The sequence below is a fragment of the Boleophthalmus pectinirostris genome, unplaced genomic scaffold, assembly GCF_026225935.1.
Source record: "Boleophthalmus pectinirostris isolate CB_2022bp ecotype Guang Dong unplaced genomic scaffold, ASM2622593v1 HiC_scaffold_16, whole genome shotgun sequence".
Classification (NCBI taxonomy): domain Eukaryota; kingdom Metazoa; phylum Chordata; class Actinopteri; order Gobiiformes; family Gobiidae; genus Boleophthalmus; species Boleophthalmus pectinirostris.
In genome coordinates this window covers 13,715,763-13,729,728 of record NW_026571095.1, presented here as the reverse complement: position 1 = coordinate 13,729,728, position 13,966 = coordinate 13,715,763, and the positions used below count along the sequence as shown (strand labels likewise).

The window sequence follows — 13,966 nt, the reverse complement described above, 5'->3', positions numbered from 1 at the left end:
CATAATGTTCCTTGATGTATGACTTACACTGTTTTACAATCAAACTTATAAATGTTAATATTATTCACCATGGCAACAATGGCAACAAGGCAGAGACCAAGAAAACATTTTAACACAATTCCAGCTGCTGCAACTGCTATTAAGGTAAATGAATGGATACCGGTGTCAAAATGTGGCATGTTTATGTTACATCCTGGTGATTAGCGGCTTTGTAATGGCGCCTCTAACTCTTGTTTGACAAAATACAAACAGAACACATTAAAGATTCAAGCACATTGTTTAGTAAGTGCCACCCTGCAGCTGTGGCTTAATGGAAGTCTCTCTTGGTTGTCCGTAGGGAGGGGATGTACAAATCGTGCCTGGCTTTGGAGATATGTCATTATGTACCTCACAGGAAAAATTCTAAGTAAAGTTGCCATTTTGGGGTTCATTTATCATCATGAGTGTGTATATGTATATGTTTATTGTACCAGTAGTGAATGTAGTAGACACAACAGCGCTCGTGTCCAGTCCCTGGGCAGCCTGCAGTTTCACAGTGTACTCTGTGGTCTCAGCCAGTCCCTCCAGGCGGATCCACGTGTCCTCTGAGTCCAGGATAAGCTCCTGTGGGGACCAAACAAACTCAGCTCAAAACATCAGCAGCTCATTATTTCAGACTTCAGCAGATCCTCAAGCTAAAGAATAGTATGAGGTACACTGTATCTCTGCTGAAATGGTCAACTCTGGTAAAATAGAGGTGTTACAATATGTACTTTTGTGTTTTCTGCAGTGGAAATGTAACTGTAATTTGACAGACTGGCTGGCAAAACTGAGGTTAGTACACAGTGAATGCAGATTTGAAACCTAGATTCATTTCTGGCTATTTTTTCTCTTGTTTCAAGATAAATTACCTGCCAATGGAATAAGAAAATTTCATTAGCTGGAGTAAGGTGAAATATCTCAGTCCACTGGTAGACAAATCTACTGCCAGCATTCCCTGAGTGCCCTTTTTGAATAGACTGTCAGAATTGAAACAGAAGACCGTTTTATGGTTGTATGTTTACAGAAACATGTAATGATGATTATTTATATCCCAGAAAATACATTTTATTATTGTTTTTACAAAAGTGAAAAGTTAATTTGGGATTGTTAATTCAAGATAATGAGTATGAGTCTTGCTATGGATTTTAAAAGCTAAATATCAGTTACTGGCCACAATAGCAGGCCAACTAACAGACACTAAATATATGAAACTATTAATATTTAACTATAAATATTCTGAATTCAAGTGATTTAAGTCTGTGTAGATATACTATTTGAGCAGCAGTGTTACCATATTTTCAAATTTTTTCATTCAAAAGTTAGATTTTGTCTTTAATCAACTGATTAAACTGAACAGGTTGAGCCAGTAGGCTATATATTATTTCAGTACAGTGTGCCCCTGAGAAAAAATATGTTGAGTACATTTGATGCTCGATTTCAGCTCTGGGGAAAACAAATTTTCAGCACCAGCTTTGTGTAAAATAATGACTATACTGTGCTTGCATTTTGTTTGTTAAATGTTTTGAAAGCTTTATATATTGCACACATTCATAGAAATGTGATAATTGCAATGTCTTGATATGGCATCTTGTGAGCCCATTTTAGAAAAACTTCAGTTCAGATCTGAGGAATGACAGACTCTTTGGAACCTCCTAAATAAGAAGGTGGCAAGTGGGAGGCTGAGGAGTGGACACTTTGACAGCTATCAAAAGATAAAAGACTCCAGTGCGGCAGCTGGGCTAAAGAGCCGCTAAATACCCACCAAAACAACTTTCTATTTTAGATGAAGTTACGGTGGTCCCTTTGTTTCTTATAAAAAACGCTCAACTTCAGCAGCAACACTGTTTTCCTCCAATCTGATTAAAGGGAAACATGACCTTGTCTGTGCTTGTGTATGTGAATGAGAACACATAAATATATTTGGCCTCAATACACATCAAATATGAACAAGTGCAATGAAATATTCACTGTTTGGAAAATAGCCCCTGACTCCATGCAACGTGCCTGTGTGATTTATGCACAGAAGCAGCTGGTTAACTGTGCCTCTGTACCTCGAAGGATCTAAGCATTTCCCCATTGTGTTATAGTTAGATTTTTAATATTAGATAAACAACTATAGAAACATAATGCTCGCTGTAGACCCATACAATTACTATTCAAAGAGAGTGAGTGACCATGCTTTTGTCCTTGTACGATTTGAATAGAAGGGGCTATCATTCGGAGCACGCACGCAGCTTCCCTTTGCAAACTATTAGCTCTGTGTTAATCAGATAAGAGATACATCCTACAGCTAAAGTGTTTTGTATGAATGATAGAAGGCCATTATCTCGTTGAGAACAGGGGCTGGAGACAGACCAATTGGTGGTAAGGACACAGCACATTCAGAGCAGGACCAGACCTCAGCTATTAAAAAAATTAGGGGAATTCTTCCAAGGAGCACTTCAGTTTGTGCCAACGGTGAACAATTTGCTCCAAGTACATGTGGGATGAGTCATTTTTGTTGAACTTTTTTAATTGAAAGGGTGGCTGAAGTGACTAGTAATTCTCTACGAAAGGATAAGTTAAATAACAGTTTTCAATTACTCTTTTTGGATAGAAGTTTTAAAGGGCCAATATTATGCTATTTTCTGATTTATGTTATAATGATGTTTTCTCATCACAAACATACTAGGAATTGTGTTTGGTTTCATTCACACGTTTATTATCACACAAATCCTGCAGCTTTAGGCTGAGTTCTGCTCTTAAACTGAAAACAATCTGTTCCACCTTGTGATGTCATGTGGTAATGATAGACCGTCTATATGAATGGACATAGCTAATGTGCTTGCAGCCGCGTTCCAAATAGAAAGTGCCAGGGGCTCATCTGGATCCTTCTGACCCTGGCTCCAACTGATTTCCATTGGGATCTTGTTGCCCCTCTCTCTGTAACTGCTGCAGTGAGCCTTGTTATTTTGGTCTTAAAATGTTCGTATTAACCCGCTCTACATGATTCTGAATTTTTAATTTCATTATTTTGTTCATAAATCAAGATATGATCATAAATAACAAACCAATCAGATGCCTTCATAAGGTAGCTCCTGCAAGCATTAGCAACAGGTTTGATTGACAGCTGGTGTGTTTTGTTGCTAAATAAGCCTGTTTCCCACTTTCTGGTGAGAAGGGCGGGCACATTTAACGATCTCAATCATGATTGGCTCTTGTGGTTGCTTTGATACTCGCGGTTGGATTTCCAAAAATGGAGCCTGGCTCCAAATTTGCTGATGTAACCGTTAGCATCAGGAGTTTAATTTGAGTGGAGCTGAACGCTATGGTGACGTTACTCTCGCTTAGTCCACTTTTTTATACAGTCTACAGTGGTAATATAGGACGTGCTCTTCAATGTTTTTACAACTCCATACACCTTCTTAAGAATAACTTGGTTAATTTCATCCCAGGAATTGCCAATCTCTTCTGAAAAAAGGTCAAATGTAGCTGTTAACTTGAAAACATCACAAGCACTTTGAGCTTTGGAGATGTAGACTGTTTAATAATGAAGGTTACTCAACCATGTGTGAATGAAACAAAGCACAACTCCAGGTATGTTTTTGATGAGGTTTAACATGGCTAAAAGCTCACAAGTGTCAGTTTTGGGTAATATAGGACCCTTAAGTATATCTTGTTGTCAACACAACTACTTTTTCCCCCAGTATAAGAATTCAAATTCAGATGTAAAAGCTCTAACAAATATTTTATGAAATACTGTATCTAAAAAGAAATATTGGTCCATCACAAACTGTTACTACTTTATGACTTATTGTGCCATTTTTGTCAACACAAGCAAACCAACACTGACAAATAAGGACAAACTGACCTGTCTCTCTGGAGGTAAAATAGAAAACAATGTGACAGGGGAAAACCATTTAGTCGACTATAATGCAAATAAATGCCCCTCTGGTGTATTGATTTGCCTGAAAAGGTCAGAGCATGATTTGTGGCTTTCCGAACATCATGCAAGAAATAGCCTGTTATTATGCTAGTTTGAATGCTCCAACGGAAAAGGATTTTTTTTTTACCTTGGCATATTACGTACTGCTACTACTGCATACTAACACAATATTAGTATTATTAGTCAGGGGTGGCAAGACAAAATACAATTCCCACAAGATGATATACAACAGGAGATTGGGTCCACAAGATGAAACAAGATTTTTCCATAAACTGGGTTACAATTTTTTATACATTTATTTCATGTTTTTCCTGGCATTTTAGAAGCTTCTCAAGAGGTGTAACTCTGTGAGTGCTTAACCCTTTTCCCCCTAATCTAAACACATGGATTTTATCTTACAAAATCTCATGCCATTCATTGTTGTATTGTATATTAAAGTTGTACTATGTAACCTTCATTAAACACCTGCTACTGAATAAATGCAAAATAAGAAAACTTAAATACTGTACTTTGGAACATAGCAGACAAGAGGTAGTGATCCGCCACCAGAAAAGTTACATAATGCACCTTTGAATTACGAGGTGTTTGATTTGACTTCTTAGAGAGTATTTTTTCCTGTACCTTTTTGCCATTTATCTTCGCTATAAAAACCATGTAGTGTACTTCTGTGTTCCTGTGGAGTGGGCTCCTGTGTCCTGAGTCACAATGCGCTCCCAACAAAAGACCATGTGTGTGTGAGAGCCTAATTGCCGTTTAGAGTCTCTTGCAAAGCCTCATGGGAGACACCTGCAGTCATTTCATTAAAGTAAGCAATATACTCTCTATACACCTCTTGCCATTGTGCGTTATTATTGCTACTAAGGAACATTACAAAGTTTGATTCAAATAAACAGCATCTCAGTGGCAAATTAATGTAATATGGTTATTGGACAGGCAATTTTTCTGTGTGCTCCTAGTGTGTAATTTGCGGTATCCAGGGACTGTGTGATTGAAAGATAAAATTAGTGCTCTGAAGGGCTTGTCATAAAGTTTTCATTTGGCATAGCGTTTCTTTTCCAGTGCACTGCAGAGTTCTCTTTTAATTAGGTGATTAGATTGAGGACATTTTCTACTTGGCGAAATTGAAGAATAAGAAGCTTCAGAATAATATGTTCTACAAATAATTATACAGCTCTTAACTATTTGGTGTGGTAAAGATATTTTAATCTCCATGAAACAAGATGTTCTAGTGTAGCATTTAAGGACGTTAAAGGTGCATGCACTGTGTAGCTTTTTAGGGTCCACCACCCACTTGCCTCCACGGAGATGTTGTTGCTTTGACTAGAATGTGCAGAGTATGGTATTAAACCTGTTTATCTCTGTGGAGATAAGCAGATGACGCCGCCAGGCCAGGTTATGGGTCAGGTCTATGGAGAGGCACCCCCGCTCACATTAACAATGCATCTTATTTCTGGTACATTTCAAGCAATAGCAACACCAGTAAATGCAAGACAAATACATTTAATGCTATACTGTAAACAAATCCAGGCAATAATCTCTCCATAGAGACAAACAAGAGGCTGACCCACCATCAGAATAGTTACATAGTTAATAGAAGCAGAAAAGCATTGAAGCAGAAAAAAAACATTACATTAACAAAAAAAAAAAAAAAAAATCCAAAAGGACAAAGTGTTGGTGAGTTGTACATACTTTGCGGCTGCCATCAGCGGCCTTGTACGTGAGCATGTAGTTGTCTATTTCAGCCATAGGAGGTTGCCAGGAGATCAAGGCGCTGCGATGGTTCACTTCACTGGCCGTCAGGTTCAGTGGAGCATCCATAGCTGAAAAATCCAGAGAAGCAGTTAACAGTCAGAGGCTGTTTTTTAAATACATTTTTTAACTGTGACTATCTGGATGATTGACACCAATAATAAGCAAAAGTAACCCTAAATAAATACAGTTTTGGCAGATACTATTTGTCAATTCTTTTAGTGACAAAAAAAAAAAAAAATATAGCAACTTGTCAAATAGGATAAGAGTAAAGAAACAAAGACAGTGCCGCTTCATTGCTTTTAGTGGACTTGGTTGTTGTTTTGAAGTATTTAACTAAGTTGCTCAGATGTCAGTTGTATTTGTTTTATTTAGCTCAATACTGTTATTACAACTGCTGCATCCTAGAAAGAAAAGCGACATGTCACTGTAGACATAACATTTTCTGACAATATGAGAAGTGCTAAGTGACTGTCAACCAAGAAAAAAAAAGAATCAGAAGAAAGCCTGGAAGAAAGCATGAAGCAAAAGTCTATTGTCGAGTTATTTGCTTTCACATCACCTTTCACTGTTAAACCTACAGCACCACTCCTCATGCCTTTGACCTTTGAAAACATGCCAAGGCAGGTCTCCGCTTTACTGTAAGTGAGAGCCATACAAACAATGCATAACAACTTGCTTGCCAAAATAGCTAGTGCTCATATCTGTGGTAGGTAGAATTCTCACTGACCTCTTGTATGTATGTATGATATCGACTTTGCATGTGTTATACTGAAGGATCACAAAACATTAGTACAGTATGCATTGTGCTTTTCCTTATCTGAGGGCATTGTATTTTTGTGGTTATTGTTTCTTCAAGGTTTGGCCTTAAAGACCTTATTGTTTAATGACAATAGTTTCTGTTAAACTGGGTTAAAGGTCTGGTCTCTGCAAAGCTTTTGTTTTAATATTTAATGAAGACAAGCATGACTACTTTGACTTTACATTTCATTAGGATTATCAGTACCACTCAGTAGAGGAGTGTTTCTCAACTCATTCTTTGTATACTAGGCAAAAATGCGCCAAATGCGCCCTCACACCAATTTTTGTTGGCTCTCAGGCTTCATGTGGAATTGGTCCAAATAATCAAAAGTAGTTCTTTTTACTGTTAATTTAGGTCTGCTAACTTAACTTAACTTATTTTGATGTGATACAGGCTTAAAAAAACTTAACTAAACATAATTCAAGCCTTATTAATGGTGTGATGGCTCAGACAACCCTACATCAAATGCAATTTGAAAAATTCACTACTGCCTGTGGGCCTAAATTTCAATATGTGGCCCTCAGTGAAAAAAGTTTGGACAACCCTGCTGTATACTATATGCTCACTGATTATAATAGGTCTACAGTGCTCCCTGAAAAGTCTGCAGCTTCCACGTTTTAACAAAGTGGAGAAAAAGTGAACAGAGAAGACAAGGTTTGAGGCAAAACCACTTCTATCATAAATACATATAGCAGTAATAGTTTAGTATAGGTATGTCAGCTCCTATTCCAAATGCAACCGTCTCAATTCATCCAAACAAGCACAGAGAGTTCATTGACTTGAATGGAAACACAACTTCATCAAAACCTTGTGATGAATTTGCAAAGGCACGTTACAATCCTCCATCAACAAACAAAACCCTCCAATTAAAGCGGACAACATGTGCTGCATCTACAATAGCTGGAGGAAATGACAGCCCGCTCAGCCACGATTAGCCTGTTAGATGCACTCGTTTGTTTCCATATGGAGAGATATGCTCACAAGTGCTCATTTGGGACGCTTGTGCTGGTGCATTCAAATGTCAAGTGTGAAATCATGGACAAAAGGGTCCACACAGACATTACACCATGCAATTGTAAACCACTTCAATTGAAGTTGTATCATTACTTTAAAAACAATCTGCAATTTATATAAGCCTGCTTCAGTATAGCTATTTTCCAACATTCTGCTCTTTGTTGACAGGGTCTTATTTGATTATTTTTTACTCTATTTACTTATTGTTGTTGGAATTTGATGTATCTGCTCTCTGTAAAGCAAAATATAAATACAGTTTACTAAGTACTTACAAATCCCACTCCAACATTAAAATTTGATTAATGTATTTTGCATGTTTCAAACATAGACTGTATAAAGAAGTGGACTAAGGGAGTGTGACGTCAACCATAGCGTTGAGCTCCAGTCAAATGAAGCTCACAAAGCCAGCAGTTATAGGGGCAAATATGTAGCCAGGTCCATATTAGCAAAATAAACACCAGGATCATGTAGATCAGGTTAATACGAATATTTTAAGACCAAAATTACTACAGCAGTTACAGAGAGGGGGTGACAATTTTCCAATGTAAAGTCAATTAAACCGGAAGCGTGCCCATGAACACTTCCTATTTGGAATGTCGTGGCTGGCAATTTTGCTATGTCCATTTATACTTATGTAGTCTATGTTTTCAAATCAGCCACAGTATCAATCAATGACGTTTTCTGGTCAAATGCTATATTTTTGATGCTCTACACACCATATAGCCATGCTTCGTACTGATTCTAGTATACCCTACTTGCTCTTGAGACAATATTATTTATCATGTTGAGGAGTAGTCTTGTCTCTAGTTAAGTGTTTGCAATATCAGAGACAGAAGATTAGAAAGCCCACCCAGCTTTCACAAGTTATGCACTCTTTGAGTTTACAACACATTACATCACATTCTCAGATCCACGCCAGCTCTTTATTACAGGCCTTTTGTTGACACTTAAACCACATCAGTCACTTCAGTTTCCCCACCTTACATCAGCTCTTCCCACTCTGATCTCCTGCTGCTCCCAAAACTATTGACAAGTGCTAACCTTATTTAAGTGCATAATAGAAAATGGATGACCTTCAGTGGCAGGGCGGTTTCCGTGCGTTACATCACCAGACTGTCACTGATCGCAGCCTAAGTGAGCTGTCGCCACCGCAGAAGTGGAAATGCACGACTCTGGCTCATGCTAGTTTTGCCAGTCCACCCGCGTAATGCTAAGCTGACACAGACACATCAGTTTTTTATTCTTTTTTGTTTTGTTCGCTTGTGTGTTTTTGCGTGTGCTTGCGTGTATGGGTGTGTGTGTGCTTGTATGTGTGTGTGTATGTGCTTGTGTTTTTGCGTGTGTTTGCGAGTGTGAATGCATATGGAGAAGCCAGTGACAGCTTAGTAATTAACACCATGCACCCGTCTGCATAACTTCCGGCTAGATGTGTGGCTCACAGTGACAGGCAACCAATGCTTTGTGCAACTGGGTGTGAAGAAGGAGCAGGTGGAAAAAAGAAAATAACAAATAAGAAATATAAGAAATAAAAATGTGGGTGGTCACTATATTACAGTGGACATTCTTCTATTTTAGCAACATTTTTTCTTTACCTTTATTACTGACTTCCTCAGCAAAATCGATGGAGTTAAATTTGTAAATGTTATGGCTAAGATTTCTAGGGGAGGATATGCCACCTGCTGGTCTCTGTGGAAATGTTATTGCTTTGTCTGGAATGTTCCACAATATAGATTAAACCTATCCATCACAAAGGAGATGAGCAGGCAGATCTGTGTAGAGCCATCCCTATTCACAGAAGGAATTAATGTATTTTTGAGCAATAGAAACACCCATAATGAATAAATGCTAGATATCATACCATGGAACATTCCAGGGAAAGCAATAACATCTCCATTATAGACAATGCAATGATGGGAATAGCACCTTTAGTTACTGTTATAAGTTTGTAGTCAGTGCAGTGGGTTGACTACATCTGAGCAGATGTGTAAATTTATACTAATTTTAATCTGATATTTTAATTGAATTGCCACATTGTCATGTTGATGACATCAAGTTATTGTTGGATGCGGCGTTCAAAGCTTATGTTCCACTTGCCCGTCTTCCGTTTCTGTCTTTGTCCAGCTTCGTCCAATCGAACAGGCTGCCATTCTAGTTTAGGTTATCTTTGTTTGTGTCATCCCAATCTTTTGATGAACACTGCGGTTGTATTACTCTCAAGCGGTGAGGAGATGAGAAGTGGATTTCGTTCACTGAAATCAAGGGCTGTGACTCGACTTCCCCGTGATTCTACAATTAAATCTCTCTCTGCGCTATCGCCTTTCTTGCTCGTCCCCACCAATTAAACCTTGTGCGTGGAGAGCATCCAAGCAGGTGGCCAGGAGTCATTCAAGTTTTTGGCAGATCGGGAGAGAGGAACAATACGATTGATATGAATAGGTTTGTCTTTGTTTAATGTCTCATTAACAAAGAGTGTAAACAGAGCCACACACAGAGCAGCAGATGGAAAGATAACTAGAGGCAGCGGGCATTTGTAGCAGGAAGAAAGACACTTTAGGATGGGAGCTTCATAATTCTCTCCTGATTGGGAACGGGACAAATCTGTCTCTATACTCTATGATTGTAAGGAGTGTATGACTGTGCAGTTAACCTAATTTGGATTTAATTGTGATCTGACTTATGTCTCATCACAAGCATTGGCTTACTAACCTAAAATTAACAAAAAAGAGTTCAGAAACTTTGTTTTTAAAATAATAAAAAAAGATCAATTAGCTATATCAACCAGCCCTGAGGGAGTGTATGATACATTAACGGTATACACATTTATAAAAGACAGGGAAGAAGTATCTCATGTGCCTAAGAAGCAGCTGAAGACTCTCCTGTTTAGAAAAGCTTTTGGTTGACTCAGTCCCAAGACCCATTTTTACTTATTGTTCTTTGTATTGTTATTGTATGGTGTACCTGCTCTCTGTAAAGCACATTGTGATTTTTATCTATGAAAAGCTCTATATAAATAAAGTGTACTTTCTTACTTATATTTGAAGAAGATATTCCTTTCAATACAGGGAAGTCAAATAATAATATCTCACATCTACATTTGTCATTCCTCAGATTTCTTCCAGATGAAGTTAGCCCCCAACAATAAAGTGAACTGAAGGCAGTGTGAGTGCCTACGACTACTGTCAAAATGTCACAATAGTCAGAACAATCCAATTAAAATGGTGTTCCTGTGATAGGAGCATTGTCTGCACATGGTGAAGAGTGAGCAGCCACCTTCTCAGAGCTCAGTGGAGAACCTCTGCTCCTTCTAAAAACATACCAATCCCTATTCAGCAAATGCAGCCAGACACATGTGAGAACGTTAGACCCGGTGCTGCTGCCTGGAGGCTCACAAAGAACGGAGGAGAGAAAAAGCACATTTTTCAAGCCTAAAGCTTAAATAGCAGCCTTAGGGGATGTGCTGCTGTTGAACTCAGAGGCTAAAGCGGGAGAACACTAAACAACTCTGGACTGTGGCTAAGAGGTTTGGCTTCTACAAACTCATGTGAATGACAAAAGGAGAACTGGGTACGACTAGACTGCGGCCAGACTCGCAGTATGTGTGGAGGATCTTATTGGCAACACTTGAGAGCAGCAACCCCCAACCTATTTTCTCATGAATGTGAATTTTTTTCAGGGACTGGTGAAGGGGGACAGAATCAGTAATAACAGCACAAAATGGTTATAACTTACTATAGTTTAAGTCTTAATAATCATGTTTGCTGTTTAGGTTAATTTGCACTACATTTAGGTCAATGTGTACCATATTACACCATAGCAAATATGGTGGTAGACCTTCCTTTTTGTAGATATAAAATACCCAGTACCAGATGGCCAGTGGGCTAGTTTTGAGCTCCAGACCGGCGGTTGGGAACCCCTGATTTAGAAAGGAAATTATATGAATTGAAATGACCTGAAATAAAAGCTTTAAGCAGAACCAGCATGTTTGCTTCATCTTCACAAAAATGTTGAAAAAAGTTAAAATAAACCAAGTGTCTCCTAGCTCTTTAATAACAGCATATTTGAAATGCCTGCAATGGAGTTTTATAGAGTGAACTCTTCACATAATCAGGGAGGATCTCTATGACAATGACATTCAGACACAGTATTGTAATTATGTGCACAAGATGATTTTTCTGCACAGTGACTGTCAGGATTGCTTTGTTTAAGGCTTATTGTACACCACTGTATGCTGCCCACATGTGGAACAGTTACAGTAAAGTCAAGTTCAAAAGGGTGCACATAATGATGCACTTCTTGATAGACAATGGCGGTCTACTGTTTGGGCAGAATAATGTCCCCAAACTGAATGCTGTTATTAGAAATACTGTTTATAAATGTATGAAGCATCTCAAGCACTCTCACTCCTGAATTTATAAACTTTTAATAATGCCTGAGCACAGAAGTGTCAGATACAACTCCGAACTCTGGAGGCACTGGAGTTTTTTTTCTTGAGTCTGGAATAACAATTTAATTGATATAGCAAGAACTGAATTATACCTGAGTATAGATATAGTTATCCAAATCTAATACAAAAGAATTTTGGAGCTATAATTACTACTTACATACAAAAATAACAACATAGAAAATAAAAATAAATAATATATGAATTAACATGTCACTGATTTGTTTGTTTGTGTTAAATGTGTGGAAAACTACTACACTCTGATTTGTTGTAGTAAAACAAATCTGTAATAGATAATAAAAAAAATAAAAAAATAAAATCTTAAAAGACTTTCTCAATAACAACAACAAAAGATAAACTATCAAACACCAAAGTCAGAACAAAGCACTGAACAGTTGTGGAAATCAAAAGAATGTGGTATCCCTCACTCACTCACAGAAAATAACACTTGTTAATGACAATATGGTGCAGCTTTCATGTATTACTTTTTTCAGTAACTTCTCTTTGTGATTCCATGCAGCACACTCTTGGTCCTTTTGGAAAATGTAAGATGGCCATGATCTTGACAAACTACTTTCCAAATTAGAATTACCTAAAACTGCCAACAGCATGTGTTCATTTGTTAGACCATTATGTTGCTCTACATTCATGCATTTGGATTTGGGCAGCCCCACTTACAGTGTTTGAAGTCTTTTGTATGGGTTTGTCGATGCAGCAGAAGAGGACAGGTAACTCCCACTCTCCCTTGGGAACACAGCGCGTCTCTGCTGACTGACTTTTTTATGCCCCGAAGAACAAAGTTTACACAGAGCTACAACTCAGCTAAAGTAGAGCAGACCCACTTAATCCTGACTGCGGCTGCCAATAGACACTACTACAGAAACTACAGGTTAATAGAAAGTGAAGTCATTTTTGACCCAAATGTTAAGCTTTCAGACTACATTAATTCATTTTCACTATGTACTGTATACTTTCACAAGTGTGGGTCATATAAAGTTGAAAATTTCTTGCCCGCTGAATAATAATCATACCTCAGATGAGAACTGACGTCACCATAAATATCATCACAACAGACACAGCATCTCCGATGGATAGCTGGAGATCACGCTTGAAAAAAGCTGATTTTTTTTTCATTTGAACCAAAATGTGCAGTGGGCGTATGCCAGTGGCGGTGAAAATTGGGGTTAATCGGCAATATGGCATCAAGTTTAACGATTGCTCAAACATGCACAAATCTCTACAAATACAACTGAGAGGGTAAATCAGAAGGAGGAACAACTAAAAAAAGCTTTGAAAAGTCAATTTTGCCTAATGGTTCTGCTTTAATGTTAGCCATCCCTAAAAAGGCAGTAGCAATTATGAAACATTACAGTGCTGTATAGGAATTACATTTAAAACTCTCAGAACTGAACTCTATGCCCAGTGTTTCACTTTTTATCCAAAACTATTTATTATTCCAAGAATAGTGCATGAGGGAAAATAAAGCTGTCAAGAGGAGGCCCAGAGAGGCAGATGAGGCCATTTGAATTCCACACAGAAAAGCACTAGACAGGCGACCCTGTCCCCATCACCTCCCACTGCGGCTGAGGCAGCTCTTCCATGTAAATACATACGTGTTTGGAGGTTAGTGATGACTGTTCCACTGGTCAGGGGTCCCTTAGTGGCGTACAGGGCGGCAGAGTAGGTGGTGCTAGGCTTCAGGTTGGACAGCTGGTGCTCCTGCCTGTTGCCTTCTACCAAGAATGTATCGGCAGTTACTGAAAGATACAAGATACAAATTGAGTTGTTATTTATTTCACCCCATCCTACACATTTAACACTGCTACTTAACAGATTAAAATCCCTCTGAAAAGAACATCAGAATCTCAACTCAACTGTTTCCTCCTTTGAGCTCTTTTAAAGTTCAAAAGCGCCCTACACTAATTATGCTTTTGGTGAAATTTGCTTCTGGGTACTTCTGTGCAAAAATGCTATATTAAGGACAAGATATTCAAAAGTATTCAAAAAGAAGTCC

At 38.2% G+C, this 13,966-nt stretch overlaps 1 protein-coding gene across 1 annotated transcript in view; it reads right to left on the bottom strand.

Annotated features, from left to right (window-relative positions):
• Positions 1 to 13,966, bottom strand: part of tnr (tenascin R (restrictin, janusin)) — a 66,246-nt gene that overhangs the window by 10,888 nt on the left and 41,392 nt on the right. Inside the window, exons 21-23 of the mRNA XM_020923912.1 lie at positions 13,566 to 13,709; positions 5,636 to 5,766; positions 471 to 603 (exon numbers count right to left, since the gene is read on the bottom strand). Of these exons, the coding sequence (XP_020779571.1) occupies positions 471 to 603; positions 5,636 to 5,766; positions 13,566 to 13,709 (408 nt within the window). The remainder of the gene's footprint in view (positions 1 to 470; positions 604 to 5,635; positions 5,767 to 13,565; positions 13,710 to 13,966) is intronic.